The sequence below is a fragment of the Charadrius vociferus genome, unplaced genomic scaffold, assembly GCF_000708025.1.
Source record: "Charadrius vociferus isolate BGI_N301 unplaced genomic scaffold, ASM70802v2 scaffold276, whole genome shotgun sequence".
Classification (NCBI taxonomy): domain Eukaryota; kingdom Metazoa; phylum Chordata; class Aves; order Charadriiformes; family Charadriidae; genus Charadrius; species Charadrius vociferus.
The window spans coordinates 123,078-138,633 of NW_009649075.1; the positions used below are offsets into that span (position 1 = coordinate 123,078).

Genomic DNA, 15,556 nt, shown 5'->3' on the forward strand with positions numbered 1-15,556 from the left:
ATGCAGCGCTAGAGACTTGGGGCAGAGTGGCTAGAAAGCTGCTCGGTGAAGAAGGACCTGGGGGTGTTGGTGGACAGCCAGATGAATATGAGCCAGCAGTGTGCCCAGGTGGCCAAGAAGGCCAACAGCATCCTGGCCTGTATCAAGAACAGTGTGGCCAGCAGGACTAGGGCAGTGATTCTCCCCCTGTGCTCAGCACCGGTGAAGCCCCACCTCGAGCACTGTGTTCAGTTTTAGGCCCCTCACTACAAGAAAGACATTGAGATGCTGGAGTGTGTCCAGAGAAGGACAATGAAGCTTGTGAGGGGTCTGGAGCACAAGTGTTATGAGGAGGGGCTGAGGGAACTGGAGTTGTTTGGCCTGGAGAAAAGCAGGCCCAGGAGAGACTTCATCCCTGTCTACAACTACCTGAAAGGAGAGTGTAGTGAGGTGGGGGTCGGTCCCTTCTCCCAAGTAACAAGTGATAGAACAAGATGAAATGGCTGCAAGTTGCACCACAAGAGGTTTAGTTTGGCTATGAGGAAAAATTTCTTCACTGAAAGGCTTGTCAGACATTGGAAGAGGCTGCCCAGCGAAGTGGTGGAGTTGCCATCCCTGGAGATATTTAAAAGGTGGGTAGATGCGGTGCTGAGGGACATGGTTTAGTGGTGGTTTTGGCAGTGTTAGGTTGATGATTGAACTCGATGATCTTAAAGGTCCCTTCCAAGTGGGACAATTCTATTATTCTATGATTCTTTGCCTAAATGATTAATTTTCTGAGAACAATCAGCCTTTAAGAGTCATTGAGTAGTGAAGGGTGTCTGCACTAAGATCCTGAGAAACATCGGACACATGAGCAGGTTCTGTTACTTTGATTACACAACTATCAAGGTGTTCAGCACACTCCCTCCGCCCCTTCCAAATTTCCCAAGTCCCCTCATCCCTTCCAAATCCCATCACAAAGTAGCTTAATATATGGTAGTTGCTTTCCTATGTAAAGTTGTATTTTGTAACCCAAAACCACAATCAGGCTTTGTGCTTCTAAAATTAACAAGTGTCCCAGCAGGATATATTCTTCAGTTTTGGTTCAATTTTTTTTTTTTTTTACATGATTTTTTTCTTCTTTTTTCCCCATCCTAACATGTCACATCTTGGCTGTAGGAAACCTATGGCATGTTGGAGCTTTGAGTGTTCAGGGTCTGAATTTCAGTTGATGCAAACTGCTTTTGTCCCACTAACTAGTTCTTATGGATTTCCACAGAATGTATAAACTTTTTTTTTTTTTTTAGGCAAAACCAATCTGGTTAACTATGCATCATGTAGTCATGCTTAACCAGGGAAGTAAATACTTGTCAACAACTAGGCAAATGAGAATTTGTCACCTTGGGTGAATGACAAATTATTCGGACTGATGCATTTCGCCTGTGTAAATGACATATTAACCCTTTTGGTTCCTCTGCCTTGTGCCCTGTTGTTTCCATATGCAGAGAGGCTCATCTACACAGGGCTGGAAGTTAGACCTGGGCTTGTAGTTGCCAATAACGCAGCACTGTCTTAACGTGCAAACACAGAAAGAAGGCACTCCCCTGTCCTACAGAGCCAGTCTAGCCCATAGATCTACCCCTTCTTAGCTATTTCTCAATTCTAACCAGAAAACATCAAATATCCCTCTACTGCTACTCCTATCATATATGTAGAATGACCAATTACTGATTTGTGGGTCAGCCTCAATGTCTGGCTGGAAAGACATCAGGGCCAGCCCTGAGTTGGGACATCTATTCTTTTTAAGCAGAAGCTTGATACCAATTGACGGTGATAGCCCTTGTGGAGATGTGGTGGTTGGGTTTTCCTTGTAAACTCACCTAGGACCTCATTATGATCCGGTGACATGTTGAAATCTGTCTACCATGTTTCACTCACAAGAAACAGGCTGTTTCTCAGGCTTCTTTACCTATTTGAGGTAGACCCTGGGTAGATCCACTCACATGGCAAAAATGCTGCTCACTGCAGTGTGCTGTTGTGCCATCCATGTTTCTGTTCATCACTTTTGGTAATTCAGCACTTTTTTTTTTTTTTTTTTCTACCGGTATTGAGAAGAAAAATCTGACACTTTCCCAGAAATGCCTTCAGATCAATGCAATACTGGAAGTAAACTCGTCAAGGCTGTCACACTGATGTGTGCATGTGTGTGGATGCAGTTCTTCTAAGGCTTTGTAGAAGAAAAATTGGTATTTCTTCATAGACAGAGGTTGAGTTCCTTAGAAGCCTTTTGATCTTTTCCTGCTGAGTCCTGAATGCAAGGAAAGCATTTGGGCAGAGGTCAGTGATGCCAACCAAAGTCCACAGTGTTAAAGTCTTAATAAAAATGGTTTGAGAAGCGTTGGATATGGCCAATAAAATTACAGTATATCAATCTATAAAAATGCTGGCCATGTAGGTTTTTGTCTTGTTTACTACAGCATGCATAATCTGAAATAAAAGGAACGGAAAACAATCTCTCCCAGGTGTAATAAAAGACTTTTAACAGGTTTCCAAGTGTTAAGCTGAAGTTTGTTTATTCCGTGGTTCTGTTGGTTTGTGGTTCCTTTGCTCTTTTTTTTTGTTTTGTTTCTTTGTTTGGTTGGTTTTGTGGCTTTTTTTTTAATTGAATTATCAGAAATGCATAATTACCTTAACAGACTTGCAACACTGTTCCACTTAAAAATGGCAAAATCTGAATACAACCATTTTCAGCAGTTTGTCTGCAAACCTTCATTACTTTACTTATCACAAAAGTGGCCAGTCTGATTCATGTTCTTTCCTTCAAAAATAAAAGAAGAAATTACTTAAATCTTTTGTAGCGTGTCTTAATCCAACTCCTAATACCATCAGTTGAAGAATTTCCATTAATTTTATTAAGGATTAGAGAAATCCCTGGAACCTTATTCTCAAATTTCTACCTGTGGTTGAATTCCTCCTGACCTTTTTCGTATACTCCATGGTGTGATATTTCCTCTAAAACACACAAAAGGAGACCAAATGCACATACCCTTCCATTGTGGCAAGAAATTATTGGCTGCACAACTCAGGGCATAAGTATGTCAAGATTTCTAAGATTTCTGCTGTAAACAAACTCTTCTTTGCCCGTTTTATACCATAGGTGTCTTGCTTTCTAAGCACAGCTCCAGAGTCAAAGTTATTACTTGTCCTTGATGGAAGTGGGGAGCTGCCAGCTGCAATGTGTGGCTTTTTCTTTCTTTTCTAGTCTCCTTTTGATTCCTCGTGGTTCCTCCAACTTGCCCCAGTGTCAGACCTAGCAGTCTAGGGTGAGATTCTTCTCCCTTAATTTTAGGTATCAGCAGTGTGTCTCAATCTGTTGCCATCTGTACAGATTCCCCCTTGCAGCTTCGAAATGTGACCCAGGAGTTTAGGATCTGATTCGTCTGATCAGCGGCAGGTAGCTACTGTAGAGTGGGATTAATTGCACAGTATGGATTTGGGGACATGGTTTAGAAGTGGTTTTCTCAGGTTAGGTTAATAGTTGGACTTGATGATCTTAAAGGTCCCTTCCAACCTCAACAATTCTCTGATTCTCTGATTCTATGACTTGCTCTCTGTTTACTGTGATAGTCTCCGAGGTGACTTGCTCAAGTACAGGCACCTGGGGATGGTCAATAACCTGCATATACTCAAATGACTCTTATCCCTGAGGTCTGACAATGAGATAATTTCGAATGCAATATGCCATGTCCCTTCTGTAATTTGACTCTAATCTAGTAAATTTACCAGCCTTGACCTGCTTTCTTTTGAATTCCCTGTCAGTCTTGCCATTGGTTTCAGTGGGAATGGGATGAGCTGCTAACCTCCATCCTTTCTAGGAACACATGGAGACGTGTTGGTCATAGTGCCTCTGACTGATGGGTTAAGTGCTCATCAAAATGGGTGGCATTCCAATTTCCCTGTAGTACTATGGCCTGCAAACAAGAGGCTGCTCTTCTCTTTATGGCCATGAGTGAATTGCTGAATTGCTGTTGGTATAAAGTCTTTGTTTTAGGTTTGCACCCTGTAATTATCTTCTCTTGTTTTAATTTGCAGATAGTATTGAAGCCAACATTGAGACTGCATCTTCTAATGTAGAGTCAGCCAATGAGCAGTTGGCAAAAGCCAGTCAGCACCAAGTAAGTGGGACTAAAAAACCCTACGGGTATGTTCAGTAATAGTATTTAAAATAAAGACAACACTTGGCAGCTGTGAACCACATGGCACATGGCCTACGTTGTATTTGTGCTACCTGGAAAGATGATAAAGCATACTCTAAGTAAGACCTAAACTTTTTTTCTTATATATATGATTAAATTACTTTAGCATCAACAATTTGCATCAGAGTAGTCATTAAGAGATCTGCATATTAAAAGAGACATTTACCAGTAGGAAACTCAACAATTAGCTACTGTTGCTCTTGGAAAGACGTCATAAAAAGTGCATCATTTAAGTGTATATGTACTTCTTATTGGAGTGTTTCTGTATAATCAGGCAGCAGCGCTTTTCAAAAACAACCGAGCTGTCAAAAGGCACGATGTGGCTGGTGAATAATGGCTATGGGAATGGTGTTCAGCACTTTTTAAAGGCAATTTGAGGGTAGGGTTTTTGTTTTTGTTTTTGTTTTTGTTTCTTCATTGGAGGAAGAATAAAACACACAAACACAAATACTAACCCTTTTGAAAATAGATTGACCAGAAAGAACTGTTCAATGGTTAGTGCTTTCTAGGGATGAAGGGGAACTGGGAGGGAAAGAGAACAAAGAAAAAAATGTTATTGTTTGCATTGGATTGACAAAACAAAAGATGTTAGTTTCCTTTTCTCCTCAATCATAAATTGGTTTATTGAAATCCAAAGTGAGTTTCAGGTATCTGGAGTCTTGTTATGACAAAATGTAGCTGATGTCCATGGAAGTACATAGTGCCTTCTTGTCGCTCCTTGGACACAATGAAGTCTGAAGGTCTGGGGCAAACCTCGAGACCAAAGGAGTAAGTCCTACAGGCATTTTACTCCACTGAAAAGGTGTAATGTCATTTTAAAATTATCTAGAGCTCATTTTCTGGTGAAACATTCTTTACCAATTGCGGGTAACAAGAACAACTTTTGTAGAACTTTGATATTGCAGAAACTGTGTGGTCTTCACTCCAGTTTGGTTTTAAAGGCATATATATTCAAGATAATGCATGTCACCCTGCATTTAATACTGCATTTGCCTTGAAAATAGCCTGTTGCGTTTTTACCGCATGAAGTCTAAAATGAGACAAGAATAAATTTAATACTTGACAGTAGAGCCGATCGCAAAGCTGCAAATGAGTTAATGACAATTTTGGCTAAGAAGGTCAAAGAGTAGTCAGGCAGAAAATGAAGGCAGCACAGTGTAAAGGATCTGCTTTCTTCAGCCAGCAGGAGCTGCTGAAATAGCCTGCCTAGTTAGGAGGTCCTTTATTCCTCAGATATGTTGATCGAGATGAAGGTATAGCCAATTTTATTGAGTCAACCACTGCTAAGGGCATAAAATGTGTGCTGACTGGTATTCATGGGAAAACACTTCAGAGTCTCCCTTGCCCTTGAAACAAGCCTGTATAGACAAATTATGCTTAGAAAAACTCTGCTGCCAAAGAAAATGTGCAATCCAGATCTCCTGTAGAGGACAGGTAGCTATCCTGTACACTACTGGATGAGGACCACTAGCCAAACGCATGCAACCCCAGCTTGCTCTCTGTCACCTCTTTCATGAGGTTCCATGAGATATGAACAGAAAATGGAGCAAAGTTTTTGTGACCTCAATTGTTGGCTTGATGCCTGGGGTTTGTCAAATGGCATATGATGCCTCCTCTGTTATGTGCCATGGTATCTGCTTATCTTACATCCAAAAGGACATTGTTCCCATAATGGGACAAGAAGGGTCCTGGGCACACAGCCCTCAAGAGCTTTTGTAGGAAGTGATGTTGATGCCAGCTGCATACGTATGGACAAGTCAGTGGGGGACAGGTCATCCTTCCAGGTTGTGCATGTGATTTGGGGCTGTTTGAGGAATATCTAGGATGGATTTGGGAGGATGATCAGCCAGATGGCTTTGTGGGTGAACTAATTTCAAGGGAGCGCCATAATTTTACACACTTTAAATTCTCTCTGCACTCTTCTGTGCTGCTCAGAGATCGAAAGCACAGACTTTTTTTTTTTTTTAATCTTACTGAGTAGTCATCATTCTTTTGTTAAACTGCCAATTCATTAGCGTATTTGGCTGTTACCTATGACCTCTAGTGTAGTGTGTTTGTCCTATAAATGCAGACTTTCTAACATACATTTGTTACTTATCCCTGTTTATATGTATGTATGTATACGAATATGTGAGTGTACATAGTATTCTTATATCAACAAACGTGTACATAAATTGAGAAATCAGAAATGTCAACATCGCTGAAACATTCCAGCTTAAGACCTATCGTAGACCTTAATGAATGGATTTCTGTCAGGAATAAAGATTAAATGACTGTTTATCTAGCATAATGTTTTCATATAATACAGTGCAGTCACTTCAACAATACAACTTGGAGAACCAGTCCCAACCTGTACATTAACATAACAAAGTGTCAGTAAATAGCTTTTCTTTAACTGGTACAAAATAAGGCATTTGGGTTCCCTTCAATGATAGAAATGTTTAAACATATGTGAATTTCTGCCTGCTGAGCTCCTTTGTCTGCATTTTAAATTTTGAAAAGTGCTCCTTCATCTTGAGATGTGTGTGCTAACAGTAGTGCTTTATTACTTTGTGTGAATGCTCATGTCCCCCATCTAAACTCTTCACCCACCCACAAAAAACAAAACAAAACAAAACCAACAAAACCCCCCAAAACAAACCACAAAGCTGAATGACTGTAATAGAGAATGTATGAGGGAAATACATTGTAAGTAAGGTACCGGGGGCCAACTCTCAGGCTGGACAAGGCTGCTGGGTGGCTCAGTGCAACCTGCAGCCAGCCACTGCTCGCAGCCCAGGGAAAGGAGCAGTAGGCATTTGTGCAAATGATTCTGCTCCCCTTCTCTCTGTTCCCTGCCATCTCCTACTCCATGTGCCCCTGCATCTTCCCCCTTTCAAATGGACGTGTACATTCAGGCTGCAAAATGAGGTTAAGTGTAACTCTTCGCCAGTCACCATAGAGGTGAGATGCCAAGTTGCAGCCCTTGCGTGTCCCCATCGGATGTGAGGCAGCTCGTCTCAGCAAAAGGGTTGGACACTCTTGTTATAAGAGGCAGGATCAGGCAGCTCAGGAAAGTAGATGTTCTCAATTTATCATTATGGTCTTGGTCTGAGATGCCACAGGAAGTCCTTGAGTCCGTGCCGGGTACCATAATTGGCAGCCGCGTTGTCTGTAGATTTCACCCCCTGATAGTAATACTTCCTTGCTGCACCATGTAAATTCACTAAGGAGTCTTGGTGGTCAGATATTAGAGACTTTATGCACCATACAGAAAAATAGCAATACCCGTAGTGCCATGATGTCGAAAAAGTGTATCTTATTTTATTTTCCATAAATTTTCCCCTGCCATTGTAAATCATTGCATAGGTTCTGATTTCAGCCCTGCTTAATTTATATAGGTACTTGCTCTATCTGTGCTGCTACAGAGGATGTGGCAGATGAACTTGTAATTACTCATGAGCAAAAATGGTATTACATCCCAGAGTCATAAAAGGTTTAGTGGAAGCTGTCAGAGCTGTGGAAGAAATACTTTAAAAAAAAAAATAAATATTAGCAGCTTTTTTTTCCCCTTCATTTTGAATTATTATTACAGAATAATTGTGCTTAAACTTATTTTTACTACAGGTAACAGTTAAATTGGGCCACTGCATTATCTGTGGAAACATGAGGGTTCAAAATGCAGATGAAAACATTTATTTTGGATATTGATACCAGGAGTAGATGGACTTGTTGTCATACAAAACCCCTCTTGGTCACAGAAACTTCACAATTGTACTTTGTTGTCCTACTTTTCACTACACAAATCAAGTTTAAAAAAGAGGCAAACAACTCTGACAGAGAGAAGCCAGACAAAGTAAATCTCCCACAGTCGATTCCCTTCAGTGCTTTTCCTTTCTGTGAGGCTTGCGTATCTCTTGGACCTAAAGCACAGATGACGACCCTTGCCATTTAATACCAATGGCCCAGACGTATCTCCTGAAATGTCATTGGCCATGCCCCTAGATAAAATGTTTCAACTCAACTGTCTTAAAACACCAATGTTAACATGAGTCAAATTGCTCTCTGGAAGATAGGGATTTATTGGACCAAATATGGGTGGTGGAGGCACGTTCATCTGAGTTAGGTGTCTGGACTCCCTTTACACCGACCAGGAAGAGGAATTGCTTCCACCACACATCTTGTCTCATCTTACAGGAGAAAGTCAACCACATCCTGGGCTGCATCAAAAGCAGTGTGGCCAGCAGGTGGAGGGAGGTAATTCCGCCCCTCTACTGTGCTCTGGTGAGACCCCACCTGGAGTCTGCATCCAGCTCTGGAGCCCTCAGCATAGGAACTGTTGGAGCAAGTCCAGAGGAGGGCCACAAAGATGTCAGATGGCTGGAGCACTTCTGCTATGAGGACAGGCTAAGAGAGTTGGGGTTGTTCAGTCTGGAGAAGAGAATGCTCCAGCGAGACCTTAGAACCCCTTGCAGTACCTAAGTGGGGCCTACAGGAAAGCTGGAGAGGGACTCTTGATCAGGGAGTATAGCGATAGGATGAGAGGGGAATGGTTTTAAACTGAAAGAGGAGAGATATAGATTAGATATTAGGAAGACATTCTTCACTCTGAGGGTGGTGAGACACTGGAAGAGGTTCCCCAGAGAAGCTGTGGATGTCCCATCCCTGGAAGTGTTCAAGGCCAGGCTGGATGGGGCTTGGAGCAACCTGGTCTGGTGGGAGGTGCCCCTGTCCACAGCAGGGGCATTGGAACTAGGTGATCTTTAAGGTCCCTTCCAACTCTAACCATTCTATGATTCTATGATGATTCTATGTCTAACATAGGTCTGATGACTGCCTCTCTGGAGATGCCTTTTCCCTTCTTTGTCTGTAAAGTCCAGATGATGGCAATTACATGCAAGCATTTCAAGGGAAAATGAATCCCATGCATATCACCTTTATTGGCAGCAAGAGGGGATCTAGACACCCGATGGTCTCAGTACCTGCATTTGAGACAAGCTCAGGTGGGACCAACATCACAGAGAGGGTCTGGCTGCGACGAGATGAGCACTTTTACTTTGCTCGTTTTGTTCATAGCTTCCTGCAGATGGATTGAGGGGAAGAAAAGGAAACAAACGCAGACTCCATGGATACATATTAAACCAGTTACTCTTTTTGACGCGTAGTTTGGCCTAAGTTCAGCTTGGCCGCACTGACTGAAGGACTCTGTGTGCTGACTGCTGAAGCTAATTTGTTTTGGAAGAGCTGCTTGTGTTGCTCTGATTAATGCTGCTTGCTTTCCTTCCCTATATCCTCTGTGGAAGTCAAGCTAATTTGGATTCACTGGCATCGCAAAAGCAAGCAACAGTTCAGTGACCCACTTGTGTAGTCTACGAACAATGAGGTTTTTTCCTGTAAAGAAGCGATTCCTGGGTCTGGCTTTCAGGGATGCACAGAGGGGCACTTTGAAGGATGGAGCTTTCAGGAAAAAAGCCTCATAAATCTGTGACATTTGCAGGGAGATCTTATTGCCTTGGGGACAGCTGATAAAGGGCTGGCTGCAACTTTTGCACAAATAACTCGTTGGTGTTTTAAAAATGAAAGAAAATTTGAATTTCCAAAATCACCTTCTTGGAAGGTCTTTGAAATTTCATGGCCTGCTAGCCTCTTGAAGCACTTGCTACTTATAAATACGGTGGTAAGGAAGATTGTCTTCTCCTCTTCACTATGGGTATGCCCCAAGATCCTGAGTTACATTGCCGTTAAATCGTTTTAAAGCTAATAGTTTTACAACTACGGTGTACCGCCAGTTAGCACCACAATACGATGGGATTGCAAAGCCATGGTGGACTTTGTATGTGGACATACAAACACAGCTTCATAGCTACTTGATGTCTTAGGACAAGAAGAAGCTAGATGCTTGCAAGATTTGGGACCGAGACATGCTCAAAATCTACTGCTAACTATATGATGCAGGGTGTACAGTCAACTTCATGTTGCTGTTGCTTGGCTGTGTCTGCTGCCAGTGTGCGTGTGGCTGAGTTCGCGTCTTCTTTGGGTAATTAGCACTTGGAAGTTTTATTCGGGGGATTATGAAGCTCTTCTTTCTTCTGGCGGTTTCTGCCTGTGAAAGTGATGGGAGCTGAATTAAAGCTGCAATAGGAACTCGGAGCTCTGTAAGGACTCTGAGCAAAAGCCATTACTGAAGTGACTGTGTAATTACACGACTGAGCCTTAATCCCCCTCTTCAGCAGCAGAAGGAAACTTTGCTTCTATCCAGAGTCCTCACGATTCCATGCCGTGATCTTCAGTTACTAAAAGAAGTCCTCCCCAAATTGCCTGAATCTCTCAAAAAACCAACCAATTTGCAGTCCCTTTCTAATTTCTGTTTCTCAGTCCATAGCAACACACTCACACCAGCTCAGTTCAGAAACCTCTGCCTGGGCTTCCCGCGCAGAACTGATTTCTTCAAAGCAATTTCTCCTCCATAGCACTTGTTTTCTTCCCACCCGTTTCCTCTCCCATTAAGCCATATCTTTTCATTTTCACTCTCAATTCCAATCTCTCAGTCTTCCCTTGTTGACGCATGGCTGACAGAAACACTACTGCTTCAAACAGTCTGTTCCCTTATAATGATCCCACTAATTTGCTTGCCCCAAGTTGCTCGAAACCTACCACAGGGGGATGTTTGCCTGTATCGCCTGTCAGATGTTCCCCCACATGGTCTTTACCACTACAGAGCTTTGAAGCAACTCCTTGCTGCATGCCTACCCCTACTTTCAGGCTCCTTTAGTCTTGGCAGTGTGCTGTTGCCAGCGAGCAAGGCTATCTGGGGTAGTGCTTTCAACAATTAAATTGTTTCACCCTTTACCTTCCCTCAACAAAGAGGCGGCAGCAACAGGTGGTTGGAATAAAACTTGTGCTTCCTTTTTTGCCTCGCTCCATCAGCTCCCTGGGAAAGACAGGCTGAGTTTTCAGATTGAAGAGTGTTTTATTTTGAAGCAACTTCTGTTTGTGTGTGGGGTTTTGTTTGTTTGTTTTGGGGGTTTTTTTACTGTATTTTAATACAGCCCATTTACGAAACAGCTGCTTACCATAGGAAATGGTGTTCAAGACAGCGGCAGTCCAAATGATAAATGAGCTGTGTGGATGTGGCAACTTAACCTCAGAGAGGTCTGAGCCATAACATTTATTTAAACCTATCTTTTCTTTTTCTGTAAATAATGGATCTGTGTGATCAAATATTTATTGGGAAAAGGTTTTTTTAGAGCTTTTGGATATCATGCAGTTGTGTGCTGTTGCATGTGAAGGTAAAATCTTTCAGGCTATTTGTAATCACAGCTGAACATCTCTTCATTTGTACTATCAAAAAAAAAGAGTTGACTCAGCCGGCTGGTACCATCATAGAATCATAGAATGGTTAGAGTTGGAAGGGACCTTAAAGGTTATCTACTTTCAACTGCTCTGCTGTGAGCAGGGACACCTCCCACTAGACCAGGTTGCTCAAAGCCCCATCCAACCTGGCCTTGAACACCTCCAGGGATGGGGCATCCACAGCTTCTCTGGGGAACCTCTTCCAGTGTCTCACCACCCTCACAGTGAATTTTTTTTTCCTAATGTCTATTCTAAATCTCCCCTCTTCCAGTTTAAAGCCATTCCCCCTCATCCTATCACTACATGCCCTCGTAAAAAGTCCCTCCCCAGCTTTCCTGTAGGTCCCCTTCAGGTACTGGAAGGGACTATAAGGTCTCGATGGAGCCTTCTCTTCTCCAGGCTGAACAAGCCCAACTCTCTCAGCCTTTCCTCATAGGAGAGGTGCTCCATCCCTCTCATTGTCTTCATGGCCTCCTCTGGTAGCTTAATCTTTCTTTCCTTTATTATAAACCATGGCCAGTAGGATTTACCTCAAATCAGGACAGGAAGGAAAGCAAAACAAATAACAACTAAGAATTGTCTATTGAGCTCACTTTTTTAAGAATTTGACATATTGAGCTCACTTTTCTTATTTAAGCACAAATCACTCCTCTCAAGAAGAAAATGGAAAGGGCAAGAGTGGAGGAGAAGGGAAGGATATGACGGAAGTGTTGGTGGCAAATTTAGTGGTGAGGCATTGCTGATGAAGCTCCTTTGGCTGGAGAGAAGATGAGTGGGTAGCTGTTGTGCTTACTGATTGTTCACCTTGGTGGTATCCAGCACTGGGACTGCATTGAGTGAAGATTTAGGAATATCCATTACATTATATGCAGCAGTCTGAATTCAGCATTTCAAAGGCAAGGATTTTGCGTGTGAAAGCTGAACAAGTCTGATCTGTGACAATTTGGAGACAGCAGAAAAAAAATCTCATACTGTCTTTCGTTTTTCTATTTCATTTGTTTAACAAAATCTCTTTCCAGGGTGTAATTTCATTTTAAGGGGTCAGAGATTAAAAAGCAATTTTCCCTCGCTGACAGCAGCATAAACTAGTGAGTTACATTTCTCTTAATGGCCTCATTTAACAGAGGAGTGAATGGGAATCCTTGGTTACTGAGTGGAAAACCACACTTAGAGTCATCCTTGTGCCCAGTGGCAGCACATCTAATCAATTGCATTGCTCAAAGGTCAAAGCTTTGAGAAATTATATAAAACTTGCCTCTTGATGGGCTAGGAATACCAGGAAGTTAGGAATATTAGCACTGGAAATGTATAGCCAACCTGGATCCGAGGAAAACCAGGAGCAGAAAATAAGAGTGTCGGTTGGAGTCCCAGCTGTATAGCCTGAAGCAGTATTTCACTGGGCTGTGAGCTTGTCGGATCTCATCAAGTAGCAAGATGGTCGATCTTGGTCAGGGTTCATAGTGGAAACCTCTTCTGAAAATCTTCACATGCAGGCAGCAGTGTGTTCTTGTTCACTTTCTGAGTGACTCCATTCTGGCACAGGGAGACTGTCCAAACAGTGCCACCATTCCTGAGGTATTTCATCAAGTTTTGATAATTAGCATCAGTAAAGATGCCGCATTGGTTTTCAAAGCCACAGTGAAATTAATCGTTGTATTCCTATATGGGGATTTATATTCTGGTTTCTGTGCCTTGATGTTTTACTTGGTTCTCATAAGCAACAGTTTATCAGCTCATCTTTTTCATGGGGACAGTGTAGGGTCTTATAGTCAATACAGCATCATCTCATCTGACCTGGTACCTAAAATTTAGGCCACTAGTCCAAGAAAAGCTAAGCTGCTTTGCTAAGCTTTCCTGGTTTAACCCCAGCCGGCAACTAAACCCCACGCAGCCGCTCGCTCACTCCCCACCATGTGGGACTGGGGAGAGAATCAGAAGAGTAAAAATGTGAAAACCTGTGGGTTGAGATAAAGGCAGTTCAATAGGTAAAGCAAAAGCCGTGCACACAAGCAAAGCAGGATAAGGAATTCATTCACTGCTTCCCATCGGCAGGCAGGTGCTCAGCCATCTCCAGGAAAGTAGGGCTCCATCCCACATACCAGTTATGTGAGACGATAAAATGCCATCATTTCTAATGTCCTTCCCCCTTCCTTCTTCTTCCCGAGCTTTATACACTATGCATGATGTCATATGGTATGGAATAATCCTTTGGTCAGTTGGGGTCATTTGTCCCAGCTATGTCCCCTCCCAACTTCTCCTGCCCCTCCAGCCTACTAACCGGTGGGACGATGTGAGAAGCAGAAAAGTCCTTGACTCTGTGCAAGCACTACTCAGCAATAACAAAAACATCCCTGTGTTGTCAACACTGTTTTCAGCAGAAATCCAAAACATAGTTCCATACAAGCTACAATGAAGAAAATTAACTCTATCCCAGCCAAAACCAGCACAACATACCTTGGGAAGACAGTTAATTCTGCTTCTTTCGGATATTGTACCTTAATCTGTGATGAATAGAGCCCTGGAGGTGCACATCTCGCCTTCATGCTGATAGACAAGTATCTTCAAAAAACCACTTAACTACTAGGCAGCTAGGGTTTGATTTCTTTGCCTAAAAATAAATATTTAGTATCCTTTTGTGCTGAGTGGAGAATCCTGCTGTGTTTCTGGCTTCCACTATGGAAGCGTGTAGTTCCCAGCAAAATCATAAGTCACCTCTGTCAGCTGTATTTAAATGTTACAGAGAACCTGGGGCATCTCAAATGGTCAGAAGTAACTGAGAAAGTAAATGCTTATTCCCCTATTGAGTTTTAATAACTATATTGATCATGAAGGGAAAATTATATGTAAGGAGAGAGAAGTTATAGAAAATGAAATTGCTTTTATTTCCATTTTGACAGAACCTGGAAGCACTTTAATCAAACATCGTTTCCATATTCCTGAAAGTAATCACAGACCCGGTAGGATGTATTTGTAGTGCAGCTATCAGGTCATGGCCTGGCGCTATCAGAATTGGAGAAAAGGAATTGTTAAGTACAACTTATGTTCAAGAGGAGAAAAGAGACTGAATCACAGTCTCGCTAAATCTGACTTCAGCAGCACACAAAGCTCTTGAAGATATTTTGAAATTAAGAAGTAAAAGCATGGAGTTTAGTGGAGAGTGGGACAAAATTGGATTTCATTTTACTTTGAAAAAGTAATTGTGTATTTTTCTTTGTGAGGATAAAAGATTTCCTTAGACAAAGGTGATAAGAAAGACTTGACTTCTTGGTCTTCAGAGAAATACTTTCTACAATTATATCATGTAAGGATTGTCATTTAGAAGATTCGTAGGAAAAGAGGTGCTGCTGCTAGGCCATTGCGTGTTCCTGCATGGTCATCTCTGATGTCTCTTCTATTTGTTCTACATCCCATGCTGCTATGAGTTCAGGCTGGGCAGCTCACCCCTGTCTTTGACAGTATTCAGTCACTCCTATATTACCTATTGGACTGATGCATGTGTGCATACCTGCAGTTGTTTGGGGATGATAGGCTTCCTCCTCATTTCCTCACGTGGAATATGGTGACTAAGCACAGCTTTCACTGGCTTTTCAGGTCAGAGGGCACAATGTGAATGAATGTGGACCGCAGAAAATGTGTTTTCAATGATCCACAATGACATGACATGTATCAGTGCTTCTCTAAACAGGTGAAGGAGTAAGCTTGGTTGGGATTTAGCTTGAATTGAAGACACTTGACTTCATTTGTCTGGTCTCCAGGGACCTACATCTGATTTGACCATCTAAATTCCCTTTGTATTTGATGGAAATGGCTAGTACAATTCAGTTGCCGAACACAGGCAGCTAGTGCCATTTAAGATGCACTTGGGAATGCCAAATAGCCATGTAAGGCTGACAGATGTGAGACAGGAACTACAGAAAACCCACAGCCTCCTGGGCTGTCAGCTGGAGGTCACCTCAAATGATACTGGATGCCTGTGTGTGGGCAACTGAATTGCCAACTCAATGCAA

General features: G+C 42.3%; 1 protein-coding gene across 1 annotated transcript in view; it reads left to right on the top strand.

The window, feature by feature from the left end:
* TSNARE1 (t-SNARE domain containing 1) overlaps positions 1 to 4,594 on the top strand; it is a gene marked incomplete at its 5' end in the record, with an annotated part of 103,865 nt that extends 99,271 nt beyond the window's left edge. The window contains 2 exons of the mRNA XM_009888175.1: positions 4,054 to 4,162; positions 4,492 to 4,594. Of these exons, the coding sequence (XP_009886477.1) occupies positions 4,054 to 4,162; positions 4,492 to 4,594 (212 nt within the window). The remainder of the gene's footprint in view (positions 1 to 4,053; positions 4,163 to 4,491) is intronic.
* Positions 4,595 to 15,556: the final 10,962 nt, after the last annotated feature.